At 56.1% G+C, this 15,641-nt stretch overlaps 1 protein-coding gene across 1 annotated transcript in view; it reads left to right on the top strand.

The window, feature by feature from the left end:
* The first annotated feature begins 12,171 nt into the window (after positions 1–12,171).
* The window catches only part of CNTN2 (contactin 2), a 25,124-nt gene continuing 21,654 nt past the window's right edge, over positions 12,172–15,641 (top strand). The window contains exon 1 of the mRNA XM_077772036.1: positions 12,172–12,294. Coding sequence (XP_077628162.1) covers positions 12,216–12,294 — 79 coding nt within the window. The 5' untranslated portion in view covers positions 12,172–12,215. The remainder of the gene's footprint in view (positions 12,295–15,641) is intronic.

The following is a 15,641-nucleotide window of genomic DNA, read 5'->3' as shown; positions in this document are numbered from 1 at the left end:
TCTTTCACCCCCGACTCCTATAGGCAGAGACGCTGCTGTAAACAGCTCTGGGCAAGGGTCTGAAGTCTGAAGCCAGAGGTAAAGGTGCTGGCGGCTGGAGCCCAGGAAAACATAAATAAGACTCAGACTGACACACAGACCTCAGCACCATCAGAGCCCCAGGGCCCTGGCGGGTCCCAGCTCCCTCTCCACTTGTGCCGTGCGCCGGGGCCCCAGCCCTTCCGTAGCCACTTGGGAGATGCAGTAGACTCTGCTACCGATTTGGTGGAGCAGCAAAGGGAAGGAGCAGATGGTCTGGGGAGGGTTGGGTGGTCCTCAAGGTGCCTTCTGGAGGCACCCCTCCCAGGGGCGACCATGTGTTTACAGGCAAATTAGTGACTCATTTGATTAGCCACCTGATCGCCTTTGGGTGGCCCTGCTCTGCCCCGTCTGGGGGTCTGCAGGGACTGGCCCGAGGGATACGGTGTCCTGCGCGGGACTACATGGAGACACGCTGGTTAGCCACAGAAGAGAGGCGCCCCCTACAGTCAACTGACTGTAGTGAGGATTCCAGGATCCAGCAGGCAAACTGTCCTGCTCCCTTACTTTGACCACCATCCACCCTCCCCGCGCCCTGGAAGGGGAGTAGCTGGTGGCTGGAGCAGCATCGTGATGAAACCCCGGGTAGATCAGCAGCCTCTGCTTCTCTGCTTTTTCACTGTTTACTTTGAGCAAATTCCCTAACCTCTCCGAGCACCATCTGTAATATGAGAACCAGAATAATAACACGAACCCTTTGGGGCGGGGGGAGGTAAGACAAGTGAAGCACTTAGCACCGATCCTGGCCCATTCGAGACACTCAGATTATTGTTAACAGCTTATATAATAGTTCATAATAATATTATGAAATACTTCAGTTATTACTGGACCAATTGACCCCACAGGCAAAATGCAGCCTGGACCCCCAAATGTCCACCCCCCTCTCCCCTCGGGAAAAGGGACATCTTAGAAGCTGGTAGTGAGGATTCCTGGTAACCCCCCAAATCCATCTGTACATCCATCCATCCAGCTGAGAGCTCCAGACTGTCAAGAAGATAACACTGGGAATTGTCTCTCCACATACATCTAGGCTTAGTAAGTACTCTTGTTTGGAAGTACTTAGCAAGTGCTCTTGCTGTGAGGGCCAGAGCCCACCCGGGGCAGGGCAGCCAGGTTGCAGAGGAATCAGAGAATCTGAGACCCAGGTCCCTTGTGCTGATCTGATTGGAAGGGAACGGCGTCCTCTCCAAGCACCCAGCCCCCATGGCAAGGGCAGCAGCTGTCCTAAAATAGAGTCACAAAGATAGCCGTCTCAATCTAAAGCAATCTTTGCGAGCACTTCCAGACCCTTGGCCCCTGAGTCAGCCAATCCCCTGGCCCATCAGCCCCGTGGCCGCTGACATGCTAGCTCTTCTCTTGGCAGCCGTTTTCTGCACGGAGAGAACTTGAAGCCCTCCCTTCAGAGTCTGAGCTGACCCGGATGGCGTCAGGGGGCGAGGCTCACCTCAGAAGCTCAGGGCTGACATACCAGCCCTTGGGAGACAGACAGACAGACAGACAGACAGACAAGGACAGTATGGGCAGAGGCAGGAAAGGGAAGGATGTCCTGGAAGGGATGCACAGCAAGTTATCCAAGAAGCATCTTGGGTTAGAAGCACCATGAGACATCCCTCCATCAGGAACAAAGGAGACGGGCTCTTGAGCTGGGAAAGCCCCTTGGAGCAGAACAGAAGGACGGGAGGGGAGAGCAGATGGGACCTGGGCAGGCATTCTGGCCTCGGAGTCTGGGCAGCAGAACCTCCCCCATTCCATGGCCTCTCGTTTTCCTGGGACCTCTCACTGAGCCCAGGTCTGTCCCGAGCCCCCACCCCGATCCCCGCGCTCTGGAAGACACCGAGCTGCGCTCCAGGCTGGGCAGGTATGGCCCCCACCAGCTGTCTCAGCATCTGGACCGCTCACTAGTCTTGCATGTGTGCGCTGGACAGCAGGTGGAGCGGAGGGGCGAGTGAGACAACAGTGACAGCCTGACAGCGTGGACTGCTGCCGCCGATGGCTGTCCCTCCACCCCCAGGCCCCAGCCATCTCAGGCACACCCCCCACGTGACAGGAACAGAGATGAAGAGATGTGCCACTGACCTGGGTGAGCACCTAGCCTCTCAGAGCTGGCAAGAAACTTGGCCATCTTTAACCCCTTCAGATTACCAGCGAGGCTCAGAGAGGGCAGGACACTTAGCCAAGCACACATAGCCAATGAGTAGCAGAGCCCAGACTACCCTTCAGACATTCAGACCCCCGATCTAGTGAGCTTTTCATGACATCACACGGCTGGTTGATTAAAAATGGTCTTAGATCCATAGGTACTGATGTGGAAAGTGTCCCAAATCTGTTCTACAGCTTAAAAATATTTTGCAAATCATGCTGTATTATGTGATCCCATTTTCATAAAATAATACTAGTAACCCATGTAATTCTATACATGAAAATAATAAGCCTGGGGGCCCAGATTTGTTAAGGGACTTTCACTATCTATTCTAATTTTTTTAATGTTTATTTATTTTTGAGATAGACAGAGTGCAAGCAAGGGAGGAGCAGAGAGAGAGGGAGACACAGAATCTGAAGCAAGTTCCAGGCTCTGAGCTGTCAGCACAGAGACGACGCAGGGCTCGAACCCATGAACCACGAGATCATGATCTGAGCCGAAGTCGGACAGCCCAACCGACTAAGCCACCCAGGCACCCCTTCACTATCTGTTTTCAAATTTCCCCTGATATTTGGATATTTTGACAGAGCCCTGGTACTTTTAGAAGTGAGGGGAACAATAAAGATGAACGTGGGCGGGCACTTGCCGCCACTTGCCCCCACTTGCCCCACTCAGCAGGTTGCAGATTTCTGATTTGGATGTCTTCCCATAGTGAGGAGCTTCTGGGGGAAGCAAAGAGTTTGCCTCCATGGGTGTCCAAGGTTTGAGGGGCAAGAGCCACTTTCTCTGCCCTCCCCACCGCACCCCTCTCAGCCCCTTCGGCTCTGCACTGGGCAGCGATGGGGGGGGGAGGTTGGCAGGGGCCGGCAGGCCAGACAGCGCCCCGCGGCCAGGCGACCCAAGCATTATGGGAGACGCGGGCGCCCTGGCTTGCTCCCTGGTCCTTAAATGACAGCAANGAGGGGGCAGGGGCAGGGCAGGAGCCCCAGGCAGCGGGGGGGAGGGGGGGACGCTCTGACTTCTCACCCCAGCCCCTTGGTGGCCACCGGACAGAGGTCCCCTCCACCCTGTCTACGTGGGTGGCATCCTACAGGGCCCTAGCAGGCCGAGCCTAACCGGGAGGCTGGACCCCAGCGGTGTCCAGGAATTCCAGCCAGCAGTAACACCTGCCTGCAGAGAGGGCAGCAGCTGGTGGGCCTGCCCAGGGCCCCCGGGCCAGGGCCGGGTAGTCCAGGAGGCTGAGCCCCCGACACTGGCCTTCCCCCGGGAGTCCCTGGGTGGAATTGAGCCTGACTGCCCAGAGCGCAGTAGCCCCAGAGTGGCCCTGAGTGTGCCTCTGCAGGGTGACCTCTTCGCAAAGTCTTGCTTCCGTTAGAGGGGGAAGCTGTGGAAGGGAGAGGGGAGAGTGGAACTCAAGTTTGGGCAAAGGCCTGTCCAGGAGCAGGGACTTAGGGAGGAGAAACTGAGGCAGGTCGTGTCCCAAAGGGTAAGAAGCTTGGACCACCAGGGCTGAAATTCCTTTTCTTCCCTCCACCGCCCCCCCCCAACCTTGCCTTTTCCTCAGATCCCTCCCCTCCTCCTCACTGGTGGGAGGGAAGGATTGGCATCAAGTTTGGCTTTCCTGCAGGGAAAGGGTAGAAGGGGAGAGGGCTCCGTTTAGGGGGTCCGGAAAGAGAGGGCCACCCTTCTGCCCGGCACCGGGGGGCTTACACTGCCCACCAGAGGTGGCGGCGGGAGCCCCAGCCAGTGTCCAGAGCTGAATTCCGGTTGCCTTTTCCAAGAGGGATTCCCACATATGGGAAACTGAGAAAGGGGGTGAGGTGACACTGTGCCTGTGGAAAGGGACAGTCCTGGTGCTACATGGGGACAATGCTGGGACCCTGTAGCCTCACACCACTGGGGGCTGAGCCTACGTCCCCGGAGGAAAAGCTGTCAGTCAAGGTTATCTGGAGGTGTGGGATCCAGTCAGGCCAGGATGGCGTGGCCCCGTGGGAGAAGCNAACCCCCCCCCCCCCCCTGTGACTGGTCAGACCCCACCGCCCTTCCTTTCAGCCTGACTCCCCAGGCCCCCCACCCCCCACAACTCCCTTCCCAGCCCAGACAGCATTCTTTTCCCTCCTTCAGAGTGGGGGCGGAGAGGCCTGAAGAACCCAGTCCCCTCAGTGAGCTCCTGGTCTCCTTCTGGTCAGCAGCCCAGTCTCATCTCCCAGCCCTCAGAGAGACCCTCTGTCTGCTTAGCCTCCCGTTCCCACTCGGAGAGACCGGGTGGGCCACTGGAGATCAAGGGCGGCAGACAGTGGGCCACCTGTGAGAGGCTGATGGGGCCCCGGCTCCTGGGAGTGGAGCAGGGAAATGGTGCCCTGGCCCTGGCCTTGGGAGGAGGGAGTTCTGTCCCTAGAGAAAGCAGCAACCAAGCCTGTTCCCAGGGCGCCTCATCAGTTAACCCCTTCCTAGCCAGGCAACAGAATCACTCAAGCCGGGCTTTGGCCACAAAGTCAAAGTTATTCCTAATTTCCCCTGGGATCAATCAGGAGTCTTCAGCCAGCAAAAGGGAGACAGAAGGTGAGATAGATGGGAAGGGGTCATCATAGCCACCCAACTTTCACCTACCCTTCTGGTGAGGGAAGCAGAGGTGGGTGCACTGAGGAAGAGGTGGGTCCCCTGCTCTCTCCACCACTCTTACTCCCCCATTCATCTACTCCCCACCTGGCTCTTCCCTCATGCTCCCTTCCCTGACTGAGTTTACTCTGCCAGCCTCAGCCCTCCACACCATCGCCCCTGCCAGATTTCACAACTTATGCAACTCCATTCCAGCACCTTCTCTGCCAGCTGTTGTTCAAATAGAGATGCATGTAGGATGGGCCTCTGTGTTCAACGGGATGCTTGGACATATTGTCTCTGACTGAACAAGCTTAGTCCTCAGGAGCAAGTACACAGAAGGGGGTGCCCCCAAGGCATCCTCTCTGACTCTGAGGCCATGAGAGAAGCAATATATTTGGGGTGGGTAGATGGGTGTATGTGTCCTACCCTCAATCCCAGAAATGTCCTCAAGCCAAACGGGTGTGAGAAAGTGTATCTCAAAGACAATCTCTAAATCTTAGAGTGGGGAGAGATTCCCAGGGCAGAACCAGGGGGTTGAGCAAGAAGTGAGTGACACAAAGGGAAAGAAGGACCAGAGCAAAGGATATTCCAGTGAAGCAGGAAGGGTTGAAGTTAGACTGCTCGAGGCACTGCCTAGCCGGGAAGATGAGCCATGAGGAGGTAGTGCAATGTCCTCCCCAGCGACTCAAAGGCTCTGGGAACTGGGGTCTGGTCCACAGTTAGACAGCCCTGACTGGAGGCAGAGGTGGGGCTGGAGGGAACTTACAGGGAAAGGGCATAACCAGCCCCAGGTTATGCTCTTGCAAATGGTAACAGGGGGTGGCTCCTAAGAAGCTAGACAGCCACCTCTCATTTTTCTGAGCCACCCTAATCTAGACCAACCTCCCTGACTCGCCTCTCCCGGGGTTTTGCTAACCTGGAACATTCATGGGAGTTTCCACGGGTTCTGTGCCCTGATGGTAATCAGCTTGGAGCAAAGAAATCCTTGCTTTGGTTTAATGAGTCCTCTTGCTACAAAATGAACCCAGATTTCCATGTTTCCCCTAAAGACGATGCAAAGGTATGTGACATTCTCCCACAGAAATGACCACACTCCATCCCAGGACAGGCCCAAGCACCCCTCAGCCCCTTCTCATCTAATAAGCACCTCCCACCCCATCCCATCCCCCCAGCCCCTGCCTTGCCCATCAGGACAAATGGACAAATGGATGCGCTGGGTCTCCTCCAGCCCCAGCCCGCATCCTCTCGATGTTTGCCTAGACCAACAGGCCCCCATCTTGCCTCTGGCTGGAGGGCAACCCCCCTGCAGGGAAGCCCAGGAGCCACAGTTAATCTGGGCCCCAGACCGGACACTAGCCTTTGGCGTGGAGGGGGTTTGAACTCACCCCCACCAGGCTTGGCCCTGAAGCAGAAACTCTGGAAATTGGGAGTGGGGGTGAGGCTCCTCTCTGCAGACATCAGGGGACACGTGGAAATTGGTCTGCTAATTTCTCCCCACTGTGGTTCTCTAGAACCAAGGTGAATCACTCACCCTGACTCCCGGCCTCTCAAAAAGGGATGGTCCTTCCAAAGCTCTCGCTCAATCTGCCCCACTCCGGGGAACACTTGGGTCTGGGTACGGCTTGTCCCGTATCCTGAGCTCCTCTTCCCAGGAGGACACAAGGCTCCCCTTTCCGTCCACTCCCTGCCTTGGGGGTTCTCTCCAGTGGAGAAGGCCAGGGCAGGAGACCCAGAGACGCCAGGCCACGGATGAAGGGTCAGACTCCGGGTGTGGGAAGCTCAGACCGGTCAGCTCGGGGTCACAGCTCTCCGCAGAGGGTGCAGTGGCAGGGACCCCAGACCCAGTTGCTAGTATAAAGAGCCTGCCAAGAAAACTGAGGGGTGAAAGGGAGGGGGCGGGGGAGAGACCCAGTTGCACGGCCCCCCCGTCCCCACCCAGTCCCTGTCTCCCACTGGGGACTGAGAAGGTCCCTGTCCCACCCAAATCTGCCCTAAGGACCTCTTCCAGCTCAGGGCACCAGCCTTTCCCACCAAGGCCTTTCCCCCACAACCCTCCTGGCCCACCTGGCCTGTGACCCCACCAGGCCACTGCAGACCCCTGTCCCTCCAGAGAGGCGTGGAGTGTTTCAGAGCTTCCTGGAGGACAAGGGCCCCGTCCCAGATGGCAATTCCCTTGCCAGGCAGAGTCCTGCTCCCATCCTGGACCCTGCGGGCAGGAGCTGGGGGTGGATGAGGGGAAGCACCTGCTGGGAGCACTGGCTCAGGTCTCTTCTGCACACATGCTATCTGGACGTGACTCTGGGTATCCCCATGCCCGCATCTGGGGTGACCTGCTTGCTGGTGCTTCCCTGGGCCTGCTGTACCTGTGGGGCACCTGCCCAGAGAGGCTGCGGGAGGCTATCAGTGTCCTAAACACTTGTGAGTGCAGCCCGGATGCCATGACCGTGTGGGAGCGAGTCTGACTCTAGCAGCAACTAGGGACCCATGTGTGCTGGCACCCGCACCGAGGTTCCGTGAGGATTGTCCCTGGTGAGCTCTGGTCTTTTCTGAGCACTTACTGTGGGCCAGGAATGTGGCTGACCTCCCAAGAGTCCGAGCTCGAGCCCATTTTGCAGGTGGGAGACTGAGGCTCGGAGAGGTTAAGTAATGAATGTTAGAGCTAGGGTTCTACCAGTTAGTTATATACTAGGGTTTCGCTAGTTAGTAAGGGCCAGGCCGGTTGGCACTGTTAACCACCATGCTGCGCTGCAAGACAGAGAGTGGCGGGGTTAGTCTCTTCTGCCCTCAGCTGGGCTCCAAACTCCCCCTTACCCCACCACCACCCATCTAAAAGTCACCAAATCCTTCAATACTCAAATCTCCACTATCCAGGAGGGAAGGAGAGGCAGAGTCAGGGCCAGGAGCTGAGGCTCCCAGGGTGTAGCATTGAGACAGTGTATCTTTCATTTCCTGACTGGTTCTGTGCAGGGGTCCTCAGCTCAGAAAACCCTGTCGTGGGCTGGAGTCCCGCTCACAGCCTGCCTCCCCGTCACCATCCCCCAGGCCCTTTGTTTCCCACGCCCAGCAATTCAGCCTACCCGCCTTGGCGCCCCTGAACCCCCAAGCAGCCCGTTCCCCTGTGTGCCGGTGCTTCACGGGACCAGCCCCTGACGGTGACAGCCTGTGTTTGCCTGTGCCAGCCCGTGCCCGCTGGTGCCAGCCTGCACCCCTGCCCCAGGGCAGCTGGCCTGGGCCAGGCTTGGCTGGCTCAGGGCTCAGAGGGCCGGCTCTGGGCCTGGCATAGCTCCACTCCTGCCTTGCTCCTGACAGAAAGGCACCCTCCACCCTGGGCATTCTAGAATGTGTCACAGGGCAGATGGTATAGGGAGATGACTGGGCCACACTTAGTGGGTCAGGAGGCTCTGCAAAGGCGGTGTTTTTGTTACTTTCTCCCCAGTGCTTAGCACAGTGCCTGGTGTACTCCCCCAAGGCTGTGTGTGTGTGTGTGTGTGTGTGTGTGTGTGTTCGCACAAGGACTTGGCACACAGTGGAGCTCAATGTACATCTGATTGGGCTGACTGGTCTCTAGTGCTCCCCAAAGGCCACTCCAGGAGCACCCCGATCTCAGCCCCTCCCCATCCCCTCTCTCTTCTGAGGCTGCAGATCTCAGTCCCCAGAGGGTGCCCACATCTGTATTAAAGTGAACTGTAGAGTGAGCAGTGAGATTGTGTTATCCATGATGTCTGCCCATGGGGAGTGATAACAGATATTCTGACCACCACGGGTGATGAGTGTTCCAGGGTGAGTGATCCTCCCGGTGGATCCCAGAGAAACAAGGCAGGAACCGGGTCATCACACCCTNACACACACACACACACACACACACACACACACACACACACGACATACCCATAAACAGACACAGATACGTGCAAATACACAGAGACACAAGAGGGGACCATACATATCTGCAGGGGCAGATAGACAGACACAGCACATAGATGCAAATAAACGTCACCTACACGCGGGTGCGTACGCACACACGCACACACTCTCGCCAGCACTGCTGGGGAGTCTCCAGCCCCAGCCCCCCTCCCCTTGGGTCATCTGTTTCTGCTTCCCGCAGGGTAAGTGCCTGGAGCCGAGCTCCTCCCCCCTCCCCGAGTCTGCACCCTGCCCCCTCACCGAGCTCCCAGGACTGGCAGGCAGACAAAGGGCAGGAAGCAAACAATGATTGAGCACCTTCTCTGTGCCAGACGTCAGGACGCGGTGCACGAGCACCACGGGGCGTTTTCAAACTTTTTGGGGGCTGTGGGACCCTCTGTTTACAGGGACCTTCCAGGAGATGAAGCCGATATCAGTGGAGGTGCTCTGGCTGAAGGGGAGAAGGGATCTGGAGCCCTATCCTCTCTCCCTTCCCCCACCCGAACTGTAACCCCCAAGGCAAGTCCAATAGCCGGAGACTTCCAGCAGGGGGCGCCATTGTCTCACTGACCGTTCAGAAGAGCCCTGTGAAATAAGTGGTCCGTGGAGAAAAATGAGCTTCCACCAGGAGGAGTAACTTGTCCAGGCTCACAAAGCCGTGAGGGGGATGAGGCACTATCACTGACTTCCCCTGCGGATTCCAAAGCCTGCCATGGCTCACAGTGCCCCAGGGGCTCCCTGTCACAAGGACAGCTCCCTGCGTTTGTACAATATCCAGAACCATACTTCTAGATTCTTCCATGACTAAACACCCTGCTGACCCTAGAGACCTGAGGTTGTGTGTGTATGTATCTGTGTGTAAAGATACGTGAGTGTGTATGTTAATGTGTGTGGGGAAGAGAGTGGGGAGCATGTGAAGTGTGTAAAAGTATATGAGCCAGTATGTGAGACAGAGGCAGAGTGTGTGTGTCCATGTGAGAAAGTGTGTGAGAAAGGGTTCGATCGAGTGTGGCTGTGAGTACATGAGCCCATGAGAGAGTGTGAGGGTGTGTGTGAGCGTGCCCCGGGGTTGCCCTCAGGGGGCACCGAAGACTGATGTGCCCGGACTGGGCTCTCTAGTGAGCTCGCTGTGTGAGCAAGTGTGCGTGTGACCCTGTGTGTCACTGGCTGCAGGGGGATACAGCCCCAGGCCTTCTCCATCAGTTGGATGGGACACACAAGTCACAAGGCACCTTGCTGGACGGGGGTGACACCAGGAGGAAGGAGCCAGTGCCTGCCAGTGGGGGGCTCACAAGCTTTTAACCGGAGGCAGACCCACCTCCCAGGTGGGCACCAAGGGTCTAGTCAAGAGCAGAGCTGACATCGAGCCGTGTGCACGTGGCGGCATCTTAGGGGCTTCCTGGCAAGTTCAGAATTCCTGGGTTCAAGTCTGGAGGTGAAAGTGGCAAGGACAGAGAGGGGTGCATAGTCGTGGAGAGGTGGCACCCAGTGGCTTCCTGACAAAGGGAAGTGGATATGAGGCTGGGGTTGGGGCTGAGGAGGGAGCACCCTATGTTGAAACACCACTCCCTATCTCCACCCCCACNTGGATCAGTTCTCCCTCCCCGCTCCCCCAGCTCCTTCAGGGACAGCTCTGGCTGTTTAAGAAGCAGAGAAAGGTTGTAGGCGGCCAGATGTTGAAGTTAAAAGGGTTTGGGAGGGGCGCCTGGGTGACTCAGTCAGTTAAATGTCCCACTTCGGCTCAGGTCATGATCTCATGGTTTGTGGGTTCGAGCTCCGTGTCCGGCTCTGTGCTGACAGCTCAGAGCCCGGAGCCTACTTCAGATTCTGTGTCTCCCCCTCTCTCTGCCCCTCACCCACTCATGCTCTGTCTCTCAATAATCAATTAAAAACGTTAAAAAAATTTTTAAACGGTTTGGGAGCCCTTTCTTTCCAAAGGAACAGAGCATGAAGTGAGACAGGGAGATCTTGAGCTTGGCATTGGTCTTCAGACCCTGCCCTGCCTCAGGGACCTGCAGCCTGCCTTCTTCCCCCAGCATCCAGGAGACAGCATTCCCAGAGGCCACCCTGCACTCTCAGTCAGGGGGCATTGGAGTCTCAGAGCTGGCAGGGACCTTAGAGCGCCCATTTTACAGATGACAACACTCAGACCCAGAGATGGTGTGGGTCTTACCGCCAGGTAGTGGAAGAGCCCCCAGACAGGCTCTCCCCGCCCTCCTTCCCGTCTCCCACGTTCTAGTCTCCTACCCCTTCCATGAGTTCTAAAAAGCCACAGGGCAGAGAAGCAGAATCTGCATATGGGTTCCCTGCCCCCTGTAGCAGCTCTGACAGGGAGCCCTGGGGGTCCAGTGACCCAGTCTCCCTCTATAACCAAAAAGCAGACCCTTGAGATTCCACACTTCCCGCTCAGACCTCAGAAAGTCAGCCTGGAGATGGGGAGTAGACGGAAAGGCTGGCCCTGCCTGCCCCTCTCAGGATGAGGCGCCATCTCCCCTTCCAATGAAGGGGAGCTCTGACTTGCTCTGGTGCCCCCACCTGGGGAACAGTTTCTCCAGAGCTCCAGGATTTAACCAAGTGCCCTCTGGGAGCCGCAGTAACTCTTCCATCCCAGAAGGCCTGTGGCGGCCCATTAGTCCATCTAGAAGGGGAGCACCGCTGATGGGGGCCAAGGTTATGGCTTCATGCAACACACTACATAAGTGCCTCACCTGGGGGCCCAGGTGAGAGGGTGGGAATGGACCAGTGTGACTCCTCCTCGCTGCTAGAAAACAAAGAAAGGGGGTTCCCGGGGGGCTCAGTGGGCCAAGAGTCTGAGTCTGACTCTTGATTTCGGCTCAGGTCATGATCTCCTGGTTCGTGGAATCAAGTCCCTCAACAGGCTCTGGGCTGACAGCTCACTCTCGCGCTCTCTCAAAATAAATAAACAAACATTCAAAAAATTAAAAAAGGAAGGTCTCAGAGGGGCTTCTCGCCCCCCCACCCAGGCAGCTGAGGGAGGCAGGGGCTGGGAAAATTGGGCCCCAAATGCTGGAAGATGTTCCCCGCACCCACACCCAGGCACGCCCCTGCTCTCTTCTGGACTCTACAAGAGCTAGTTTGGGGTGAGGGGCAGATGGGTTCTTGCCTCCCAATTAGCCACTGATTTCACTTCCTGAGCCAGCCCCCGCTGGCTGCAGGGGAGGTTGGGGGGGGCATATACATGGCAGAGCCAGACTCCCAGGGGGCCAGTAGTAGGCACTCAGCCTGGGAAGAGCTCCTCGCTAACAGCCAAGCCCTTTCCCCACCCGGGTGCCCTGGGGAGGATGAACACAGAGCAATCCCAGCCTGTCTCCAGGCCGGGGTAAAACCAGTGCAGACCCAGGAGGCAGGAGGGGAGCTCCTCGACTCAGAGTCCTCCCCATCCTCTGCCTCCCCAGGTCCTTCTCAGCCTCCAGCTGGACTCTCCCTTCTGTGAGCTGAGCCTCCTCTCCTCAGGTCCCCGTCTCTGCCCAGAATGCCCACCATGGGGACACCCACCAGGAGGAAGTCACACCTGCTGCTGCTAGTCTCTATGGCCCTTGTCTCCTCTCCAGGTAAGAGATTTCCAAAGTCCAGTAGGATGATTATCCCATTATATCACGGCTGTTATTTTAGCAATGACTTCAGAAATCATGGACTCTGCTCTGCCACGGCACTCAGGTTTCTGAGACCCATTCCTTTGCTAAACTTTTCCCATTTGTGGATCTTACCTTCCCCTTGAGGTTAGAAGGAATGAGTCTCCACCATAATATAGGCAGAAGAAGCATAATCCAGAGAGGGTAAGTGGCTTGCCTTGGGCCGCACAGCAAGATTATGACACAATTGGATCTCCATGGTATCAGCCCAGAGCCACAGCCTCTGAGGAGTTGTGCTATCCAATATGGTGGCCGCATGAAACCATTAAACTGGGATTAAATTAAAATTTAAAATTAGTCCTTCAGTTATACAAGCCACATATGGAAAGCACAGATTTATAGAACATTTTCATCATCACAGAAAGTTTTGTTGACGGCACTGCTCTAGTGTCCTCTAACTTGAGGAGATGGGGATCAGTACCACAAAACTTTAGGAGGGCTCCCCAGGGCCACACTGCAGCCTGGCAAAGGGACCTAGTGTGGAACAGGATGTGAGGAGACATGAGGCAGAGCAGGGGGTGACCTTTTGTCCAAAGGGACCCAAGCAGAGGATTCCATCCCAAAGGTGCTGCGAGGTAGGGAGAGGGGAGGAGGGAGGCTGGCGGAAGAAGAGGGCAGTGAAGGCCCAGATCGCAGGCTGGCCAGACTCGGAAGAGTGTCCCAAAGAAGGAGGTACCAGAGACCCAGCCTGTCCAAGAGCCAGAGGGGGGTCTCCCACCCCCTCCTGCTGCACTGAGAGGCCTGTTGGGACTGCAGCTAGGGCCTCTCTGCCCTGACTCCCAGCCGAGATCAATAGATGCTTCTTTTCTCCTTAAAGATCTCTGGGGAGGGGAGGGGGGCTGCACCTGGGTGACTCAGTTGGTTAAGCGTTCGACTTCGGCTCAGGTCATGATCTCATGGTTGGTGGGTTCAAGCCCCATGTCAGGTCTGTGTTGACACTTAGCTCAGAGCTCAGAGCCTGGAGCCTGTTTCAGATTCTGTGTCTCCTTCTCTCTCTGACCCTCCCCTGCTCATGCTATCTCTCTCTCTCAGAAATAAATAAAACAGGGGCGCCTGGGTGGCTTAGTCGGTTAAGCGTCCGACTTTCGCTTAGGTCATGATCTCGCGATTCGTGGGTTCAAGCCCCGCGTCGGGCTCTGTGCTGACTGCCAGCTCAGAGCCTGGAGCCTGTTTCAGTCTGTGACTCCCTCTCTCTCTGACCCTCCCCTGCTCACGCTGTCTCTCTCTGTCTCCTAGAAATAAATAAATTTAAAAAAACATTTAAAAAAAAAGAAAGAAATAAAACACTAAAAAAACCTTTTTTTAAAAAAGATCTCCATGGGAGAAAGAGGACCCATTCCCCCACCACCCTTCCGGAGGTCTAGCAGCCTCTGACTCCGCCTGCCCATGCCACATCCCCTGCTCATGCTATCTCTCTCTCTCAGAAATAAATAAAACAGGGGCGCCTGGGTGGCTTAGTCGGTTAAGCGTCCGACTTTCGCTTAGGTCATGATCTCGCGATTCGTGGGTTCAAGCCCCGCGTCGGGCTCTGTGCTGACTGCCAGCTCAGAGCCTGGAGCCTGTTTCAGTCTGTGACTCCCTCTCTCTCTGACCCTCCCCTGCTCACGCTGTCTCTCTCTGTCTCCTAGAAATAAATAAATTTAAAAAAACATTTAAAAAAAAAGAAAGAAATAAAACACTAAAAAAACCTTTTTTTAAAAAGATCTCCATGGGAGAAAGAGGACCCATTCCCCCACCACCCTTCCGGAGGTCTAGCAGCCTCTGACTCCGCCTGCCCATGCCACATCCCCTGCAAGGTTGCAGCCAGCACATTTTAGGTTCTCTGTCCCACTGGGCAGGGGGTACTCCACTAGCATACTTTCAGATGTTCTCATTCTGTCCTAACTCTCTCCCAGTCCTGCACCCAAGTCAGTGAGGCTACTAGGAAATAGAGCCAACCTAGAGGCTGGAGGGGGGCTCCCAGCACCCCCATTCTCAGGCCTGGCTACCAGTGCCCAGCACCCACCAGGCCAGAGGAGCTGCTGGCATGGAGAGTCCCGGATGCGCAGAGCAGGAGACAGCCACCCCAGAGAGAGCAGTGGAGGGGAGCCTGGGATCCTCAGTGCTGCCCTCCCTTGGGGAAGACTCAGTGCCAAGACCAGGGACCACATTATCATAGGCAGGCGGTGTGGGCAGCCGCAGGGCTCTCAGACCCAGAGGTGCAGGAAAGCCCAGGGAGAGGGGACCTGGTCTGCCACATCCCTAAGCTCCAGGGACACGAGTGGAACATTCCATCGTGTATGGATGTGTGGGTGGGCATGAGCACAGCCTCAGAGGAAGGTGTGGGGTGAGCGAGAGTATGTTTGTGGATGTTTAAGAGGGTGGGAATGTGAGCGGGCTGTTGTGTGGACCGGGTGCTACATTTGGGGGCATGACGAATGTGCATGGAAAGCCTTACAGCAAGTGTGATGGCTCTCGAACCCAGCTGCCCTTCGGAGTGCCCATAACGCATTCTGATTCAGCACCTCTGGGAAGGGACAGGGCCTCTGACAGTTGTGATAGGGAAGTGAGGTCAAGAATCATGGACACTGTGGTTAAGGATGCTGGCTGTGGGTGAGGCTGGCTAGGGTCCAAACCCGTGGGTCTGCTCCTTCTCACCGTGCGATTTGGAACAAGTTATTTAACTTTCCTAAATCTCAGTTTCCCCATGAGTTAAATGAGGAAACGGCAATACTTGTCTTATAAAGAGATTATGCGCAAGAAATATGGAGCATGGGGTCCGATAAACAACAAGCACTTGATAAAGAGCACTTGTTTTTATTATTATGAACTTATGAACATATGTAAATAGGCACACGTGGACATGAGTAGCTGGATGTCCCTGGGAACAGATGTGTGCATAAATGCGTATCTGACTACTGGAGTAGCTCAGAGAGGAATGCATGTATGTGTAATGTGTGTGTGCGTGTGAGGAAGTGTGTGTCGGTGAGAGGTGCGGAAATGCACGTATCGGGCTGAGAGTGTGGATATGGCTGAGTGCAGGGGACAAAGCTTTTTCAGGAAGAAAGCCAGTCTCAGAGTATCAGTGTGCCCCAGGCCCATTCAGCCACCCCCCTGCCATGCCTGCAGAGTTACTGGAAGCTGCTATTATACAAGGTGATTCCCAGCAGCCTGGCTGCCCCCCATCACCCCTCCTTTCCCCCCATCCTGGCAGCCCCAGCTGGAGCAGGGGTCCCTACCCCCCACCACATCATTAACTTGGGATTAAGCTGGGCTCTCCACCTGAC

Source organism: Crocuta crocuta, unplaced genomic scaffold, assembly GCF_008692635.1.
Source record: "Crocuta crocuta isolate KB4526 unplaced genomic scaffold, BGI_CrCroc_1.0 scaffold318, whole genome shotgun sequence".
Classification (NCBI taxonomy): Eukaryota; Metazoa; Chordata; class Mammalia; order Carnivora; family Hyaenidae; genus Crocuta; species Crocuta crocuta.
Note: the sequence above shows the minus strand (reverse complement) of the source record. Positions and strands in the feature narration are given on the sequence as shown.